The following is a 19,595-nucleotide window of genomic DNA, read 5'->3' on the forward strand; positions in this document are numbered from 1 at the left end:
GCCGACGCCGGGGGCGTGGCCTGGTCGGGCGGGTGAGGCCGGTTAGACGGCGAAGGCGGGGCCTGTGCAGCTCAACCAGACCTGCCCGGTAGAGCGAAGCTAGGAGGGTCACGGGGGCGGGGCGCCCGCCGGGGAGTGAAGAAGGGCCAAAGCCCGGGGCATGGCCTGGTCGGGAGGGTGAGGCAGGTCGGGCGGGTGAGGCAGGTCGGACGGCGGAGGCGGGGCCTCGGGGGCGGGCGGGGCCTGGGCTGGCGAAGAAAGGGCGGGGCGGGCCCTGGGCGGAGCTTCAGCGGCGGGACAGAGCCCGCAGATCCAGGCTGCCCCAGACAGTCAATGCCCTGATGGCGGCGGTGGCGGCCGCTGGCCTGTAGGGGTGGGGAGCTGCACGGCCCCGGCTGCTAGGGCAGCTGGAGCTGGCTGTCGCAGGGAGCCAAGAGGCGGATCTGGAGCTGGGAGCGCATCCCAGGCCGGCAGAGGAGGCGGCTGCAGCCGGATCCGGAAGCTCTGCTGGCGGCGGAATCTCCCGCAGTCAGTGCCTGAGGCGGCGGCGGCGGCGGGGCCCCGAGGTACCAAGGGGCGGCGGTGGCAGGGCCGCGGTGCCCAGGGGCGGCGGCGGCGGGAGCGACGCCCTCCCTTGGTCGGCAGCGCGCGGCTGCAACGGGGCTGGCGGAGACCCGCTTCCCCTCCGCGCCATCCCCGCTCCGGCGCGCCGCGCGCCGGGGGCCTGGAGGGTTGGGGGCGCCATGCTGGACATTGGCCGCGGCCTTCGCGGGGGCTCCGAGGACCCCGCTCTCTCCCGCGGACACACCCTAGGGGCGGGGCGGGGCGGGCGGCGGCGGGCGTGCGGGGCGGGGGACCACGGAGCGGGGCTCGGCCTCTGCTGGGCGGCCAGCCCTGCGACCCGGGCGCCGGACTCGGACCCTTTTGTCTCCAGGCCGAGCTGGACTCGGGCTGCCCTGCCGGTGCCTCTGCCCCGCGCCCGTGCTCCGAGGAAAGTTTGGATGAAAATATCATTAGATGAATTACGTTAAAAAGATTATATATTCTTAACTCAAATAAATTGTCAAAAACTAAACATTTTAATGTTCAATTCTGAAAATGCCTTGAGGATTTAGCACACTCAGATTTTCTGTGGTATTTGAACAGTTCAATCCTGTTACAAAACATTTTGGTAATATATTTTAATAGCTAATCTTTTTCCAGCACCTTTAATCTTGGTGTCCTAAAATTGGGAATTTTTTTAAATGAAAAAAATTTAATGAAAAATTAAATCTACACCAAGATTTTTATTTCAATGCACTATTTATAATTAAAAACATAGACATCAAACATATATAACAGTAGGGGATTTTAAAGTATGGTCAGAAATTCAATTAAATATTGTAAATTAAGACATTATTTTAGACTGTATAACAAGACATTCAGTTTTAAATTAACTTGTCAATACTAGTTTAATTGATCATGTCTTGAGTGACACTCTAAATGATAAGTGATTAAACAAGGCAAGGCCTCTACCTCTGAGATACAGGCAACTCAACAGGATTTAGAAATGAATATGTACACACATATGTATTATGTAAATCAAGAATTGTTATTGCTTAAGAAAAGGAAAATCAGTTCTGTTGGAACACCAAAGGGAAGCAGGTAAGTTTAAGCTAGTTTTCTCAGATTTCAATAGACATTCCAAGGAGAAAAGAAAAAGACCATTAAACGAAAATACTAGATATATTCAGAGAATAATATCTAGTCATTGGACTATAAGATGCACAGAGGGCTAGGCATGTAGGTTCCGTTCAGAGTACATAGGACTTAACTTGTATGCTTAGTAATGATGCTATTGAAGACTATTGAAGAACCAAGTTTTGTGATGTGAATTCAAATGCTAAAAAATGGAATTCATTTTCTCTTTCAGAGAGGAGAAATTCACCAAACCCAGGTGTTCATTTCACATGGCTTACTTTGATTAAATGACACACTTTTTTTTTATTATGTATCATGATTATTTAGATTTATTCCCCTGATTTTGCATTTTGCTTGCTTTCTTCCTGTATCTCTTTTTTTTTAAATTAATTTTTATTGTAGGTTGTTCAAAACATTACATAGTTCTTGATATAACAGTGCGATTTTATCCTTATTTCTTCTATTACTTTTAAGTAAATTTTTTTACAGCAACTTTTGTTCCTGTACTTTAAAATGAATTTTAGAAACATAGAATAGATTTGTTTTGAAAAATTTATACATCTTGTGAAGGAACCATGCTAGTTTTTGTGGGGGGGAGCATGTTCATTGCAATATTTGAAAATACCTGAGTAGGGGAAGCACTATAAACACATACAAATTAAATAAATAATGTTATAAATCCCTGGAGATACAGAAATTTGTAATGAGAAAATTTTAAGTTTAAAATCACATTTCAGTTTTTAAAAATTATTATTTTGATATTTATTTAAGATAACCAGATGAATAAAGAGGATGAAAATTGTAGATGAGGTTTTTTTTTTTTGTTTGTTTGTTTTTTTCTAACCAGGATTCTCTCTGAAATGCTAACTTGTTACTATATTATTGTACTGTAGTAATAATCAGGACAGACCATGTGGGAACCAAGACCATCTTTCAAGGGATATATCATAGAAAAGAACCTATAGTACTTTCTTTCTCCTAAATTAGAGTGAATAATTAGCATAGCAAGATTCATATACGGTAATTGGTTATGGGGATTAGGCTATCTGTGTCTTTATGAATGACTTTATACACATAAACCTCAAAATTCTCGACAGAATTAATATTTAATTATTTTTTTAATAATGTTGAGTTTTACTTTTTAATCTTTATTCATTTTATTTATTTTATATGTGGTGCTGAGGGTTAAGCCCAGTGCCTCAAATGTGCTTAGACAAGTGCTCTCCTTCAACCCCAGCCCCTTATTTTGTTATTTTTATTCTGGTACACTTACATTTAAACATATTCAGTAGTTTTATAATATAAAATGAAACTAAAACAAAATGGATACAGAATATGAAAAAGAATTAACAAATGTCAAAAATGTCCTTAATGCTATGTAGAATTAAAATCCATACAGGGAAAAACAATCAAATGTCATCATTGAGTAAGTTCAGTTTTGGAAGATAGCATTTCCAATGTATTATTCTCAGTGAAATAAAGAGGCCTGCTTTTTCATTAACTGAGAAGTCATTTCAGTGATTGTGCTTACCTACTTTTAAATGTGGCACAATGATCTATTTTGAAAACATAATTTCTGGCAGAATGGCCTTTGCTGTAATGTTTATGTTTGACTTTAATGCATTCCTTTAATTTCTGTTGTATTTTTGATTTGCAGATTGCTCTGGGAACAGTCACAAACATGGAAGAAGCAGTGAAGTGGATAAGTTACACTTACCTTTATGTACGGATGAGAGCAAATCCATTAGTGTATGGCATCAGTTACAAAGCTTATCAGGTAGAAAACTCAAACTCATTTATTAAAAAAAAAAACCTCAAGCCTTCTTTTTAGTTTTGTAATCCTTTCATGATGTGAGGATAAATATTTGCTACTGTTGCCTCATCTGAATAGAGTTATGGACCTAGAAGAAAAATAAAGAGCCTTAATCGTTTTTAAAATACACTAAAAAAAATTAAATTGGTTCCTTGTAATTATTTGCCTTTTTTAAATCTCTTTTCCCATTAATAATGTTGATATTTGTATCATTCTATTTTTCAGGTATATTTCTGTTAGATGTTAATATTTCATCATGATTTTTTACTCTGGTACATTGAGTTTTAGAAATAACCGTATATAAGGAAACATATAAACCATTTTTAAAAATACACTTGTTATATACAATCTACTCCTCCTGTCATGTCCCTTCTATTCCCTATAGTGAAATAAAAGACAGCATTAATGCATTATTGTCTTAACAGTTTAAAGTTTGAAGTCAGTTTCATGATTCAATGTGTGTGCATAGACAGAGAATTAGATACATGTGATAGCAGGTCTTCCTGTGAGCTTTATAGTTGTGTGGTCCATGTGGCTTACAGATCTTGTCTTTTCTTTAGAACTCTGCTTTATATACTGTAAATGCTTCCTAATTACAGATAAAATTCAGTTGTAATGTAATAAAAACATTATTTCACCATCTTCATATTATATTTACTTCTGTTAAGTCAAAATTATCAAAGAGGTTGAGTCTAATTCAAAATTATAATTTTTCTCTATTTACCAATATACATACACACAAATATTGTATTGATAAATAAATACACATACATATGCATTGAGAGTGTATGTATGTGTGTGTGTGTTGGTAAATACATATATATATATATATATATATATATATATATATATATATACACATACATACATACATACATTTGTTATCAAAGCAATTGCCAAACTTTTGGGGTTTTTCTTTCATTTTTCCTTTTCTTGTGCAGTACATTTTGCATGGAAGAGTTGAAACTTAAGACTTAGGGGGGAAACAATAAGAATAGTAGTAGCAACTAGTTCTGAAGCTGGTAATCTGAAATTCTTAGGTTTTCATACTTGGGTCTTCTTTACATAGAATTCTACTACTTTTCTGCTTCTCAGTTAAAATATGTGCTGATCTTCAAATGGATGTCTTATTTTATAAGCAAATTATAACTGCATTATAATCTGTGATTTCATACATTTTTATATTTATTAATTTTTAACTGATACTCTATAGGCACACATAAAGGTGGGAATCACTGATGGTTATTCATACATGTGCATAGCATAATTTGGTCAGTTTCTTCACTCGGTTCCTCCCTTTTCCATCCCTTCTCCCTTCCCTCTGTACCCTTTATCTACTTCGCTGATCTCGGTTCTATTTTCATGGGACATTGCCCACCCCCTTTCTCTGTTTTTTTTAGTTCCTTAGTTATCTCTTGCTTCCACATGAGATAAAACATAAGGCCTTGTCTTTTTGAGTCTGGCTTATTTCACTTAGCATGATATTCTCCAGTTCCATCCATTTGCCAGCAAATGCCATTTCATTCTTCTTTAAGTCTGAATAAAACTCCATTTTGTACATATACCATATTTTCTCCATTCATTCATATGTTAATGGGTACCTGAACTGATCACATAATTTGACTATTATGATTTGTGCTGCTGTGACCCAACAATCCCAACAGACCTTGCACTTTTTAAATTATGTGTCTCTAAATGTTCTCATCACAAATATGATCATTGTGAGAATAGTCAAAGGTAGAATGAAAATTTTCTGAAGGACTAAAAATAAACAAGTACATGTATTTTCATGGGTTAAATATCCCTTGGAATAAGATAAACACATCAATTGATTTTTAAGTATTAGGTTAATATCAAAAGTTTTTTTGCAGTATAATGAAAACTTTAACATAGTTTTCTGGTATTTAAAAAAGAGGAATTTTGTTTCATTCCAGGATTCATAGTTTTACTGCCTTTACAGTTCTATATCTTAACTTTTTCTTTAACTTACATGTTTTGATTTTGTTGCTCTGTAAATTTGTATCTATAGAATTCTTATAGACAAAAACAAATCAAGTAGTTTGGACCTGATATATATAGTATCACTTATAGAAAATATTTGCTGATAATACTCTTGATGCTATGTTACTTATCTGCAGTTGGTTTCCTTTTGCCTCATTTTTCTGATTTTTAAAACTTTTTAAGCTGCCATAAAGATCTAAGTTAAAATAAATGGAAGAAGTATTAACTCATTAGATTTCTAGGAGTTTTACTACTTCTCCAACACCCCATTAAAGGTCATATTTTACATTATTGCTCATAACAAGAGATTAATCTTCAAGACTTAGATGTGTATGGTTGTGCACTTGTACAGTATGGTTGTGCATGTATATACATAGCAACAAGAATATTTGTTAGGGGGCTGGGAATGTGGCTCAAGTGGTGGTGCGCTCGCCTGGCGTGCGTGTGGCCCGGGTTCGATTCTCAGTACCACGCACAAACAGGGATATTGTGTCTGCCGATAATTAAAAAATAAATATTAAAAAATTCTCTCTCTCTCTTAAAAAAAAGAATATTTGCTAGTATTTTGTATTGAATATCAATTTATACTTAGAAAAAATTATAATAGTTTTAAAACTATATAAAAGTTCACTGTCAACTTCATTTTATTCTTTGCTTCTATTATTATTATAGGCAAAATGGATTTTTCCACCAACAGTTGTGAAAATTACTAAAACAATAGAATTGTATTTTTAAGGGAATAACCATGCATTTATTTTACCTTTGACAGGGAAAAGCATTCTTGCCATCATATCCCCAAATGACTGATAAAATAGAAGTATGGTTCGGTAATTTAAAGTGCCTATTTAAGTGTGGGAAGGAGAAGATGATGTTTTTTTTTTTTCCTTATACCTGATTCCCTGTGTCTATAACCTGAAAGATTATAAGATCATGGAAGAATAATATTAGTATCTAAAGAGACTGTACAGATTGATAGTTTTATTATCCAAAAAGACTATGTGGATTGATAATTTTAATGAATTTTAAAGCTTTCTTTATTTAATCAAATAAAATCTTTTTTAGTTGTTTCTTAAATGTATAGAATGTACTTCAGAATTTATAATTGAAAAATCTCTGATCAGCAGCTTCAATACTGGATATATACCCAAAGGAAATGAAATCAGTATGTTTAAGAACATCGGTTCTCCTGTGTTCATTGCAGCACTATCCATACAAAGAAATGGAAGCAGCCTAAGTGTTCATCATCTTATGAATGGATAAAGAAAAATCTAATACCTATACACAAATGGTGCATTATTCAGCTATAAAAAAAGACTGATATATTGTCTTTGCAGTAACAGGGATGGAACTGGATGTTGTTATGTTAAGTGAAATAAGCTACGTACAAAAGAACAGGTACCACCTGATCACATTCATGTGTAGAATCTCAAAAAGTTGATCTTACAGAGGTTGAAAATAGAATGGTGGTTACCAGGGGCTGGAGAGAGGGATGGGGAGAGACTGATCAATGAGTACTAAGTTTTTAACCATAAATAAATGATAAATGTTTGAAAGATAGTTGTATTTAATCTGTTTTAAATATTGCACAATATATTTTTGTATTGAAAAATCACTTTACACCATTGATACATATAATTTTATGCTTCAAAGTACCAGTTCAAAATTAAGTTTTTAAAAGTCTAATTAAAACATCAAGTGTTTATATTTCTTTCCTGTAGATTGACCCAACATTAAGAAGCATCGAGAACAGTTAGTCATTGAAGTTGGATGAAAACTAGACAAAGCTCAGATGATTCATTTTGAAGAGAGAACTGGTTATTTTTCCTCAACGGATTTGGGTAGAACCGCCAGCCACTATTATATTAAATACAGTACCATTGAGGTAATATTCTGAGAGGAACAAATGCAAAAATGTTTGTTTTTATAGTCAAATACTTTCTAGACTTCAGAATATATTAATAATGCCAAATAACAAAAGCAACTTATGAGCAAATACATTTAGTTTATATGAATTCAGCAATATACTTTTAGTAATGACAAGAAAAAAAATGACTTTAGATAGCAATGGTGCTCTTCTGCCATCCTGTTTCATTAACATATCCTAAACACGACATACACCTGAAATAGTTGAAGCCTATTGGTGAGTCTTACGGAGTGTATGCCAGAATGATTTTAAGCTGGACTTGATAGCTTAATTATTTCCTTGAATAAAAAGTTGGAAACTTAATTGCATATTAGTAAGAAACACTAAAGAAGAGTTTAAGAAACTACTAAAATTACCAAGTCAGCCTGTTTGTACTAGATGAGTAATTTAAGAAACTTTTAAGGCCAATTTTGAGCATACAATTATAAGAGAATTTGTTGCTTTTTAACAACGTCCTGTTTAAGATGATGTGATACTTTAATATTTTTACTTTTAAAAAGCATATACATTTCTTTATGTGTTTTCATGTATGTATATCAGTACATGTCAATACAATGATAACCTGTTGGGAGAATACTTAAATATGAAGAGATTGAAATAGGTTAAGTTGAATTTTTATACTTTTTTCCAATAGATAGTGTTTTGAGCTTTTTCTTAAATTCATTTTTGCCTTTTGTACATAAAGTTGTTTTTAAAATAGGAGAATAGAAATCATCAAAAAGAAAAACTCAGCTTATATGAAATCTCGGGTTTGTAGATTTAATATTTGCTTATATATAAAACAGGTTTCAGAAAAACACCTTTATGTGCTTACTTGGTTTTCCTCATTTTTTCAGAATAACCTATATGTGTATGACACTAGATTTCTGCAAGACCTCTTCACATATTATCTCAGAGCTGTGATTTGGTGGTTCCTCAATCCCAGACCTAGTCCTTCCTCCTTATATCACCTACTCTCATCTCATTGTCTCTATGAGACAGCCTTTCTCATTTGTCCTCTTGCTAGTAGACTGCTTCCAAACTACAGCCTAACACTTTCTTTTTTTGCAGTTCTTTTTCAGCAACTCTAGCCCTGTAGTACCTTTGTCTTTTCCATATGGCCTTTAACTGATTTTTCTGTGTATTCTCACTATTCATATTTTGAGACTCTTTGAATTGCATGCTGTCTAGTTATTTCCCTCTGAATTTTATATGATGTATGTGAGCTTATAATTAGTAAATGATGCAGATTTCCATATGCCTATACTGAAGTCAGGACCAGAATGTTATGTTGCACATTCTTAGACATTTAGTATAGATTTCATTAGATGATTTTACTGATCTTTTTTTGGTTCTAATGGCTTTCTTAACTATGTTTAAGAGTGTTTTATAATCTTTCATAAATTTGATAATATCTTTTGATATTCTATTTTAATTAAATGTGACACTTACTTTGATAGACCTTTAATGAACTCTTCTATGCTCAAAAAACAGAAGGTGACATATTTGAGATAGTCTCCAAAGCCGAATAATTTGATCAGATCAAGGTAAGATTACTTGAAATTTCAGTCAGATATGTATAACAAAGACACATTTATTCATTTATGAAAGTTTGAAATTAATTGTTTTTCCTGATACAATATAAAAAAGCCATATGGCATATTGGAGTATCAGCAGTGTTTTCTATAGTACAAGAAAACTCAGTGTTCTTGATAATAATATCACAGCATACCTAACATCATGCTTTGCTTTGTATCCCAAATCAAGAAATTTAAATAGGTTGTGTGTTAATGAATTTATCAAAAATATATTGTATATGTTTTGGTTTATTTGCAATATAGTTCACTGAAGAAAATGTTAAGAAAATCCATGATTCAAACTAATACAGAAATGAATATTTCTGTACCCATATTATAATTTAATGTTATTAACAGTGAAAACTTTAATACTTTGAAATAGTACTTCACAATTTTAAGCAGTGAATGCATTATGCCATATAAAAATATATGACTTCAATTTTGCCCTATTCAGTCTGGGCAGAGGTTTTACTCTGGTCAAATAAAAAATGAAACATCATCAGTTGAAAGATGGTGAGGTCAGATGACTTAATTTTTGTGGCATATCAAATTTTTATGTGTCAATGGCAACTTTAATATTGGTGATGAACAATAAATATAATTGTACCTGCCTCAACATAATTTCATATTATATTTTATAATTTACCTATGGGAAAATTACTGGGTTTTAGCTGTACAAGAGTAAAATATTACATTATACTAAAAGGCAATCTTTAAAATGTTCAATATGATTTTTAAATAAATCAAACCAAATATTACTATAAAAATATTGACTCTTCTAGGTCAGAGAAGAAGTAATAGAGGAGTTAGATGCTCTATTAAAAATTTTTTGTGAACTCTCAGCTCCTGAAGGTGTAGAAAATAGTTATGGGAAAATAAACATCTTTCTTCAAGCTTCCACCAGCCGAGGAGAGATGGATAGTTTCTCCCTTATGTCAGATTCTGCATATGTTGCACAGGTAAGAATCTTACTCCCCATTTTCTCTTCTTTGTTTATCTCTAGAGACCAAGGAATTAATTCTATTATTCTGTGAATACATTACTTTGAGAAATTCTATGAACTACAGTTTCTCCTTAGAATTAAAGATATTGATTTGTACATCTTTTATGTAACCTGTGCTTGTAAATCAGGACTGGGGGTGAAAGTTAGTGGTTTGTTTGGCTTAGTAACAAATCTATTTTATATAAGGCCTAATATATATATTCCAGTATGATAGGTTTCTGATTTTAAATATTGAATACTGAAAGAAAATTGTTCCCTAAACCTACAGCTCATTTAATTTATAACTTTTAAAAACTGTTATTGTAAAAAATTCTTCATATATTTAAACCATCATGTGAAATAAAGTAAGTTATTTTTTGTCTTCTTTGTCTTTCATTTCTTTTCTTTGTTTTGTTTTTCATAATACTACAGATTGAACTGAGAGGCTCTCTATGACTGAAATATATCCTCAGTTCTTTTTTACTTTTTTCTTTTAATTATTTATTTTAGTACTAGGGATTGAAACCAGGGGCCCTAAATCACATCTCTAACCCTTTCTATTTTTTTTTTATTTTGAAATAGGGTCTTACTAAATTGCTCAGGGCCTACCTAAATTGCTGAGAATGGCTTTGAACATGCAATCCTCCTTTCTCAGCCTCCCACACAAGCACACCTGGCTTTATTTTTTCCTTTAAGACAAGGTCTTAAACAGCTACGTTGCTAAAGCTGACCTTGAATTTATGATTCTCCTCTTCAACCTTTGGAAGTGCTGGGATTGCAGGTGTGTGCCACCATACCTGATTCTAAGCATAAATTAAAAAAAAAATCCTAACCTTTAAAGTATACATTTTGATTATTTTTATTTAGAAATACCTTTATTAAGTTGAGAAGTAAACTTTAATCTTATATAATTATGTTATCTCATGTAATTATTCTATTACATTATATTTGTAATTTTATTCAAAGATTTAATATAGAAAAAGTATGTTTTAAATGTTTTTTTTTCAAATTCTTATTTTTATTTAAATGTAATGAATAGTGTTGTTGGGTTTTTAAATTTTATTTTATTATTTTAATTAGGTATACAGGACAGAAGAATGCATTTTGATTCATTGTACACAATTGCAGCATAACTTTTCATTTCTCTTGATTGTACATGATGCAGTGTCACATCATATGTGCAGTCATTTATCTACCTAGGGTAATAATGTCCATCACATCTCACCATCTTTCCTTCTGTCTCCCTATCCCCTCTCCTTCCCTCCCACCTCTTTGCCCAATCAGAATACCTTCATTTTTTCCATGCCCTCCCCCATTATGGATCAGCATCCACTTATCAAAGAAAACATTTGACCTTTGTTTTTTGGGGATTGGCTTACTTTGCTTAGCATGATATTTTCGAACTCCATCCATTTTTCTGCAAATGCCATAATGTTATTCTCTTAATGCTGAGTAATATTCCTTCATGTATATATACCACAGTTTCTTTATCCATTCATCTATTGAAGGGCATCTAGGTTGCTTCCACACTTTAGTTATTGTGAATTGAGCTGCTATAAACATTGATGTGGCTGCATTACTATATTATGTGGATTTTTAAGTCTTTTGGGTAAAGATCCAAGAGTGGGATAGCTGGGTCAAATGATGGTTCCATTCCAAATCTCCATACTGCTTTCCAGACTGGTTGCACAGTTATGCAGTTCCACCAGCAATGTATGGGTGTGCCTTTTCCCCTCGTCTACACCAACACTTCTTTTTGTTTGTATTCTTGATAACTGCCCTTCTGACTGGAGTGAGATGAAATCTTAGAGTAGTTTTGATTTGCATTTCTCTAATTATTAAAGATGTTGAACATTTTTTTCATATATTCATTGATCAATTGTATATCTTCTTCTGATAAGTGTCTATTCAGCTCCTTAGCCCATGTATTGATTGGGATTTTTATAAGTGTTTTTTGAGTTCTTTATATATTCTGGAGATTAATTCTCTTCCAATGTGTTGTGGCAAAAATTTGCTCCTAAAATGTAGGCTCTCTCTTCACCTCATTAATTGTTTCTTTTGCTGAGAAGAAGCTTTTTAGTTTGAATCCATCCTGTGTATTAATTCTTGATTTTATTTCTTCTACTTTAGGAGTCTTTTAAGGAAGTTGGAGCCTAATCTGATGTGATGAAGATTTAGGCCTACTTTTTCTTTTTTCCTCTGTCAGGCTCAGGGTATCTGGTCTAATTCCTAGATATTTGATCCATTTTGAGTTGAGGTTTGTGCATGGTGAGAGATAGGGTCTTAATTTCACTTTGCTGCATATGGATTTATAGTTCTCCTATCACCATTTGTTGAAGAGGCTATCTTTTGTCCAGTGAATGTTTTTGGCTCCTTTTTTTAGTATGAGACAACTGTATTTATGTGGATTTATCTCTCTGTCTTCTATTCTGTACCATTGATCTACATGTCTATTGGTGCCAATACAAGCCTTTTTTGTTACTATAGCTTTGTAGTATAGTTTAAGGTCTGGTATTGTGATGCCTCCTGCTTCACTCTTCTTGCTAAGGATTGATTTTGCTATTCTGGGTCTCTTTTATTTTTCCAAATGAATTTCATGATTGCTTTTTCTATTTTTATAAGGAATGACATTGGGATTTTAATTGGAATCACATTGAATCTGTATAGTGCTTTGGGTAGTGTGGCCATTTTGACAATATTCATTTTGCCTATCCAAGAACATGGGAGATCTTTCCATCTTCTAAGATCTCCACCAATTTCTTTCTTTATTATTCTGTAATTTCCATTGTAGCGGTCTTTCACCTTTTTTGTTAAGTTCATTTCCCAAGTTTTGTTTTGTTTTGTTTTGTTTTTGTTTTTTTCTTTTTTTTAGGCTATTGTGAATGGGGTAGTTTTCCTGATTTCTCTTTCAGAGGATTCATAACTGATGTAGAGAAATACATTTGATTTATGGGTATTGATTTTATATCCTGCTGCTTTGCTGATTTTATTAATTCATTCTAGAAGACTGAGTTTGAATAATAAATTAATGACAAATTTAAAAATACATTGGACCTAACAACCAATCTCCCCCTTTTATTCTTCAGAATGCAGTTAGAATTGTTCGTGCCCTTTTTGAAATTGCTCTGAGGAAACATTGGCCTACCATGACCTACAGGCTCCTGAATCTTAGTAAAATCATCAACAAGAGGCTTTGGGGTTGGGCTAGCCCTTTGAGACAATTTTCAGTGTTACCACCACACATTCTAACAAGATTAGAAGAAAAAAAATCTTACTGTAGATAAGCTGAAAGATATGAGGAAAGATGAAATAGGTAAGAAGGGGGAAAAGTGCTTAAATGAATTTTTCTGTGAAAATAAAATATTTTACCAGATATAAAAATATTGTGGGGGCTGGGGATGTGGCTCAAGCGGTAGCGCGCTCGCCTGGCATGCGTGCGGCCCGGGTTCGATCCTCAGCACCACATACCAACAAAGATGTGTGTCTGCTGAGAACTAAAAATAAATAAATAAATATTTAAAAAAAATATTGTGAATTTTCATATTATTTAACATAAATTTATTTTATTTTTTTTTAAAGAGAGAGCGAGAGAGGGAGAGAGAGAGAGAGAAAGAATTTTAATATTTATTTATTTTTTTTAGTTATCGGCAGACACAACATCTTTGTTTGCATGTGGTGCTGAGGATCGAACCCGGGCCACATGCTCGCCAGGCGAGCGCGCTACTGCTTGAGTCACATCCCCAGCCCCAATAAATTTATTTTCTCTCTTCTTTTTTTATTTGTTTTTTTTTAGTACATTATAGTTTACATTGTTAATTTTGACATATCCATGAATGCATATCTCAATATAAATTTTGAACCTACATGTGAAATCTCTTTATTTATGCAAAAGAGCAAAAATCACTCCAGATTTTATGAAGTTATTTAGCAGAATTAGCAATTAAGGCTGGATGTGGTCACACATGCTTTTAATCCCAGCAGTTCTGGAGGCTGAGATAGGAGGATCACAAGTTCCAGGTCAGCTTCAGCAACTTAGCAAGACCCTGTCTCAAAATTAAAAAAAAATTAAATGGGCTAGGGATATTGCTTGGTGGCTTAGCTGCTGGCCCTGGGTTCAACCCCCACTACCCCCTCCAAAAAATTAGCAATTAAAATAGTTTATATTAGCAAAGTTTTAAGTATTTTAAATGTAGATCCTACCCATAAATGATAGTAATCATTCAGTGATATTTATTCTCATTTTGTTTCTTAATATTGAACTAATTTCAAAGATCTGTTAGGTATATCAGCAGTATCACAGTAAGCTCTACATTCTCCAGAGTTTCTAAACAAGCTTAATCACACATAGATGCCTTTAAATCCAGTTGTCATCAGTGCATACATAGTATTCAGTGTACAGCATTTTGTGTAATATTGAAAAGTTATTTCTAAACATACATTTCCACAAATCCTAACATTTATGGAATAAATGTATAATGCCTTGATTAGACAGTATTGACTTCTGCAGAGGATAGACATTACACATGAAAAGAGTCATTCTGAAGATGAGTAAGGAGGAGAGTTACTGTTGGCCAGAATTCTAAAGAGGAAACTGAGCTCCCTGGCACACCCCAGGAATCCCAATGGCTGGGGGGGCTGAGACAGGAGGACTGCAATTTCCAAGCCAGCCTCAGTAAAAGCAAGGCACTGAGCAACTTAGTGAGACCCTGTATCTAAATAAAATTACAAAATAGGGTTGGGGATGTGGGTCAGTGGTCAAGTGCCCTGAGTTCAAGCCCTGGTACCAAAAAAAAAAAAAAAAAAGAAAAAAAAACAGAAGAAAGAATTCCAAAGATGTTTAGAGAGGCTGAGATAGTCATAACATTTGTACTCTAAGATAGAGTAGGAAAAAGCGCAGAAAGAAAGACAGACTTAACAAAGTAAGTTGACTGTACACATATTGCACACTTGATGCTTTAAAACATGATCTATTTTCACTTAATTGCTCAAATCAGTCACATTTGTTTTTTAACAGCCTCTACCCTTGGTATTCCCATACATGTCTGCATTCCAAAACCTGATTATTTTATGTTTTCTAGAAGTGGGCCTGGGTGGATGAGTAGTTTTTAATTCCTGAAGCATTTCTCGTGATTTTAGAGTTCTAAAGTAGACCATGAATAAACCAGTGGCTATGTACATAAAATGTTAAATATTTCTGTATGTGTTCTAAACTAACTCAAAAAGAAGTAGTTCTGTTTAAAGTAGTTTAAGGACAATATCAAGGCTCAGAACCCTAATAATACCTAAAGGAAACTTGATACTGATTTCCAGAGCTATGAATTGCTGCCCGAGGCAGCAAGAGCCACCCTATTGCCCAACAGTAAAGGTCAAATATACAACTCAATCAATCCAGCATCACAGCAATTATATATAGCTTAACTCAAATCATCATCTCAATGGTTCGCTGGCATCACCTTTCAAACATTCCCTCTGGCAAATGCCAGGCATCATTCTGACTGGGCTGTGGCTCTCAACAATGCCAGGTCAAGTCAGATTATATTGCTTTTTTTCTGTCTGGACACATTACTTCTATGTGATATTTTTCTTTCAGGTCACATTTTGCATTGTGGATATTGGACAGAAGGTCAAACAATGTGTTCATCAGATTCCTTCTGTTATGATGGAATCATCCATTCAGCCTATCACATGGACTGTCCGCATCTACCCTGATTTCACATGGAATGATCAGGTAGAAGTGGAAAATATCTATATCTATATTAAACTAAAATGTCTGTACCTCAGATTTTACTACGCCTCCGTCCTCAGAGAGCCTAGGGAACTTAACATTGCATCACTGGACACTATTTTAGTGGTTTCAAATCCATGAGAACTTTGCCATTTATATTTGCCCTCTCTATTGACTCTCATTTTTGCTTACCAAAAATCCATTTTTAAATCATGATGTCTCTCAAAATACTGTTCTCTCATTTTCTTAAACATTAGACTTGTAGAGAAAGGTGTTCTACATTTTGTTTCTTGTCACCAGTTTTTTTTTTCTGCTGAGACCACTTCCTCAAGGATCTCTAATATCTGATTGACCAGATGCCATAACCAGCAGATTTTTCAGTTATTTCCCTTCTCTGATTAGATAGCATTTTATATGGAGCTCTTCCCTAGGATGTCCTTTCTTGATTCTTATCATGTTTCTATTTCTACTTTTATTCCTCCTTTTCCTCCTTTAATACTTAGAAGTTCTTCAATATCTTATATGTGTTTACCAACATAATGGTAAACATACATGTAAAAACCTACTTTGTATCCTCTTCTTATTCTATCAATAGTTTTTAAGATATATCCTTTGACTAGTTACTGTGTTAGAAATTGTACATACAAAAGGCAAATAGGACTCAGTCTACAGTTTCAAAAAACTAACTGGGGAAGGCAAGTAAATCAGGAACTGTATACAACAATGCTTTACATCAAGTAGTCTTTTAAAATTCTAGTTAAATGTATTTGGATACTTCCTATATTAGTTAACATTTGTACATCTTTAATGTAAATGAATTTTGTTCAGCAGTGTGTTTTAAAATCACCCATCCATGTTATAATTTAATTCCACATTGTCATTAAAGCATTCAGACCTTTAATTCCTAAAGCATTCCTCATTCCTATTTTTCTCACAGTATATGAGCACTAGTTGATAACACCAAATTACAGTTAATATTTTTATAAATATGAAATTTTATATAAAATATTAAATTATATTTAAGTATAAGCTCATATTTGAAATTTTTGATTGTTTTTAAAGGAATGGAAGTTTCATTATTTTTGCACAGTTTTCTACTATTGATATTCATAATACATCATAATTTAGTTTTTTTAATTAATAGGAGAAAGTACATGTTTGTTTTTATGATTAACTCTCTTATAATGCTATTAGCTTCAAGAATGTAAAACCTAACTTGCCTCAGTCTGATTTACGTAAGGTAATATATTCTTTTGTACAATAAAAGGTCCACAGATCAGATGGGCCCTAAGGAGGGTCCAGTCTTGAGGTTAATAGTATTGTTCAAGGCCCAAGATCTTTTCACTTCTTTGCTCTGCTCACACTGTTGGATACTTCCCCAATGTTTTCCTGCTTCTCTTTCACTTTTAATGGAGTAAGGGGAACACATACCCACTTCCTCAGCCCACAACATAAACTGTAAGCCCTCTTCCCACAAATACATGCTCCCCCCAGTCTAATTATGCCAAGTGTTTGTTATGGACTTCTCCTTTACTATAGATATTTTCACGAGAATGTCATGAGGTGATTGGCTTTATGTGAATCAAAATTATCCCAGGTGTTATGGTTTAAATGTGGTGTCCCCCAAAAGCTCATGTGAGACAGTGCAAGAAGATTTGGAGGAGAAATGATTGGGATGTGATCTCCTTTTCATGAGTCCCCGAGGAAGAAGTGAATTCTGAACAGTATTGGACCATATAAGGAAAAAAGAGAGATTGGCTTATATAAAAAAATATGATATATGTGTCCAGTGGAATATTATTTGACAATAAAAAGAAGCAAAGTACTGATGCAGTTTAAAACATGGATGAACTATAAAAATAGTATGGTAAGTTTAAAAAGCCAATCACAGAAGACCATATGTTATATCATTCCATTTAACAAAGTGTTTAGAATAGCCATGTCCATACTTCTAATGAATATAAGTACTCTCTTGGAGGTGATAAAAATGTTCTAAAATTAGATTATGTTCATAGTTGTACAACTTTGTAAATATGTTAAAACCATTGAACTGTATACTTTAAATGAGTGAACTTTGTTTTATAAATTATATATCAAAAAAGTTCTTAGACTAATAGGTGCTGATATGTAAACAGTACTGTTACTTGAGTTATGATTTTCATAGTAGTAGGATAATTTTTATTCTAGGTCCATGGGACAGTAGGAGAACCCTGGTGGATTTGGGTGGGAGATCCTACAAATGATCATATTTATCATTCAGAGTATTTTCTAGCTCTTAAAACCAGGTGAATATAACCTTATTATTTAGCTATCATAAAAAAATATATAAACAATTTTTGGTTTTTACTATCTCTCTGATTTCAGAGTGCCATGAAAGTTTTGTTATGTTCTGTTTTCCTGTTTTGTTTCAAAGGAACACAGAGATTCAGTGTGACAATATTGATTATTCAGTCTGATCCTAGTTCAAGAAATTCATTTATAATCTTTACCATGGTTTAAGGCATGGCTTCTAGAGGCGTGGAATATATAAAATAAGGAGGGTAAAAATAATTTCCTGCAAAATAATAAATTGCTTAGTGAAAAGATCATTCCTTGTAAAATTATCTGTAAAGACTCAATTGTTGTTACATCTTTAACTCATGTTTTATTTGTAATTTCTCTTTATATCAAAGAGAAAGCAAGCTTCCGATTGAAAATCTTGACTAGATACCGATAGTATTTTATAGCAATATTTTGTTTTCATGCATTTATCTTCTTGATAACCATGTAACATATATATTTTAAGAGATTTCAGATATTCCACTTAAGATACTGATCAGATTTAAAGAAAAATATTAAGTAAATAATAATATGGTACTTGAAATTATAGAAATCATGAAATAATTGCATGAATCATGTTTGGGAAATTCTGATAATGAATCAAACTGGTAACATGTCATAATGATAATATATATTATAAAGTGAGTAGAAATTTTTACCTTCTGTTATATCAAATAATCCTCAGAAGGAAATCACCTACAAGTTACTGTAGTACCTGAATATTTGAGCTATTTAGAAATCCAACATAGTTTATTTTTATTATATCTGATATAGATACTATTAAGAATTGACTACTAAGAACTTTATTTATTTTAGACTTTATTTCACATTAGGTCATTAGTAAAGAAGCTCAACTACTGGTATTTGCAATCCCTATTTTTGAACCTTTGCCTTCCCAATACTATATCCAAGTAGTTTCTGATAGACGGTTTGGAGCAGAGGCTGTTTGTATTATCAACTTCCAACATCTGATTCTACCAGACAGGCATCAGCCCCATACAGGTAACAAATTGAACATCAATGTGTTGATGTGAATTATTGACTTCCCAAAATTGTTATTTTAATTAATGTTGACAAGTATAAAGTTGTTTTATTCTGAATCAAAGTCCAACTTACTTGAAAAATTGTTTCTAAACTGTACGTTCAAAATTTTCAAAATCAAATATGTATATGTAGATAGTCAAATTGTGGACCTTTAATTTTTGTTTATTTAAGCCCCAAAAGCATTAAAGTAGGCTTAGTCAATTCTGATAACCATAGTAATGATAAGAGTTACTATTTCTTTGTTACTGGACTTTCATCTGTACATATAATCATTATTTCTCCATATAGCCTTCCTTTTTCATTGTAATTGTCATTTATCATTTAATCTGTATTCTCTGTGAAAGTTTTGAGATATCTCTTTTTTCTTACAATTATTCCAATTCACATAAACTTATTTCTAGTACAGGTTATCTTTTATCCAAAATGTTTAAAATCTGAAGTGTTTCAAATTTCACATTTTTTTTTTAGATTTTGGAATGTTTGTATATATATATAACAAAGTATTAAAAGGGATATATAGTAAGAGCATTCAGCAGCATTTTTATTGTTGT

General features: G+C 33.7%; 1 protein-coding gene across 1 annotated transcript in view; it reads left to right on the plus strand.

The window, feature by feature from the left end:
• Window positions 1-17,429: 17,429 nt before the first annotated feature.
• The window catches only part of LOC143640804 (uncharacterized), a 32,483-nt gene continuing 30,317 nt past the window's right edge, over window positions 17,430-19,595 (plus strand). Inside the window, exons 1-2 of the mRNA XM_077108369.1 lie at window positions 17,430-17,548; window positions 18,834-19,002. Coding sequence (XP_076964484.1) covers window positions 17,462-17,548; window positions 18,834-19,002 — 256 coding nt within the window. The 5' untranslated portion in view covers window positions 17,430-17,461. The remainder of the gene's footprint in view (window positions 17,549-18,833; window positions 19,003-19,595) is intronic.

Source organism: Callospermophilus lateralis, unplaced genomic scaffold (assembly GCF_048772815.1).
Source record: "Callospermophilus lateralis isolate mCalLat2 unplaced genomic scaffold, mCalLat2.hap1 Scaffold_63, whole genome shotgun sequence".
In the NCBI taxonomy this organism is placed as follows: Eukaryota; Metazoa; Chordata; class Mammalia; order Rodentia; family Sciuridae; genus Callospermophilus; species Callospermophilus lateralis.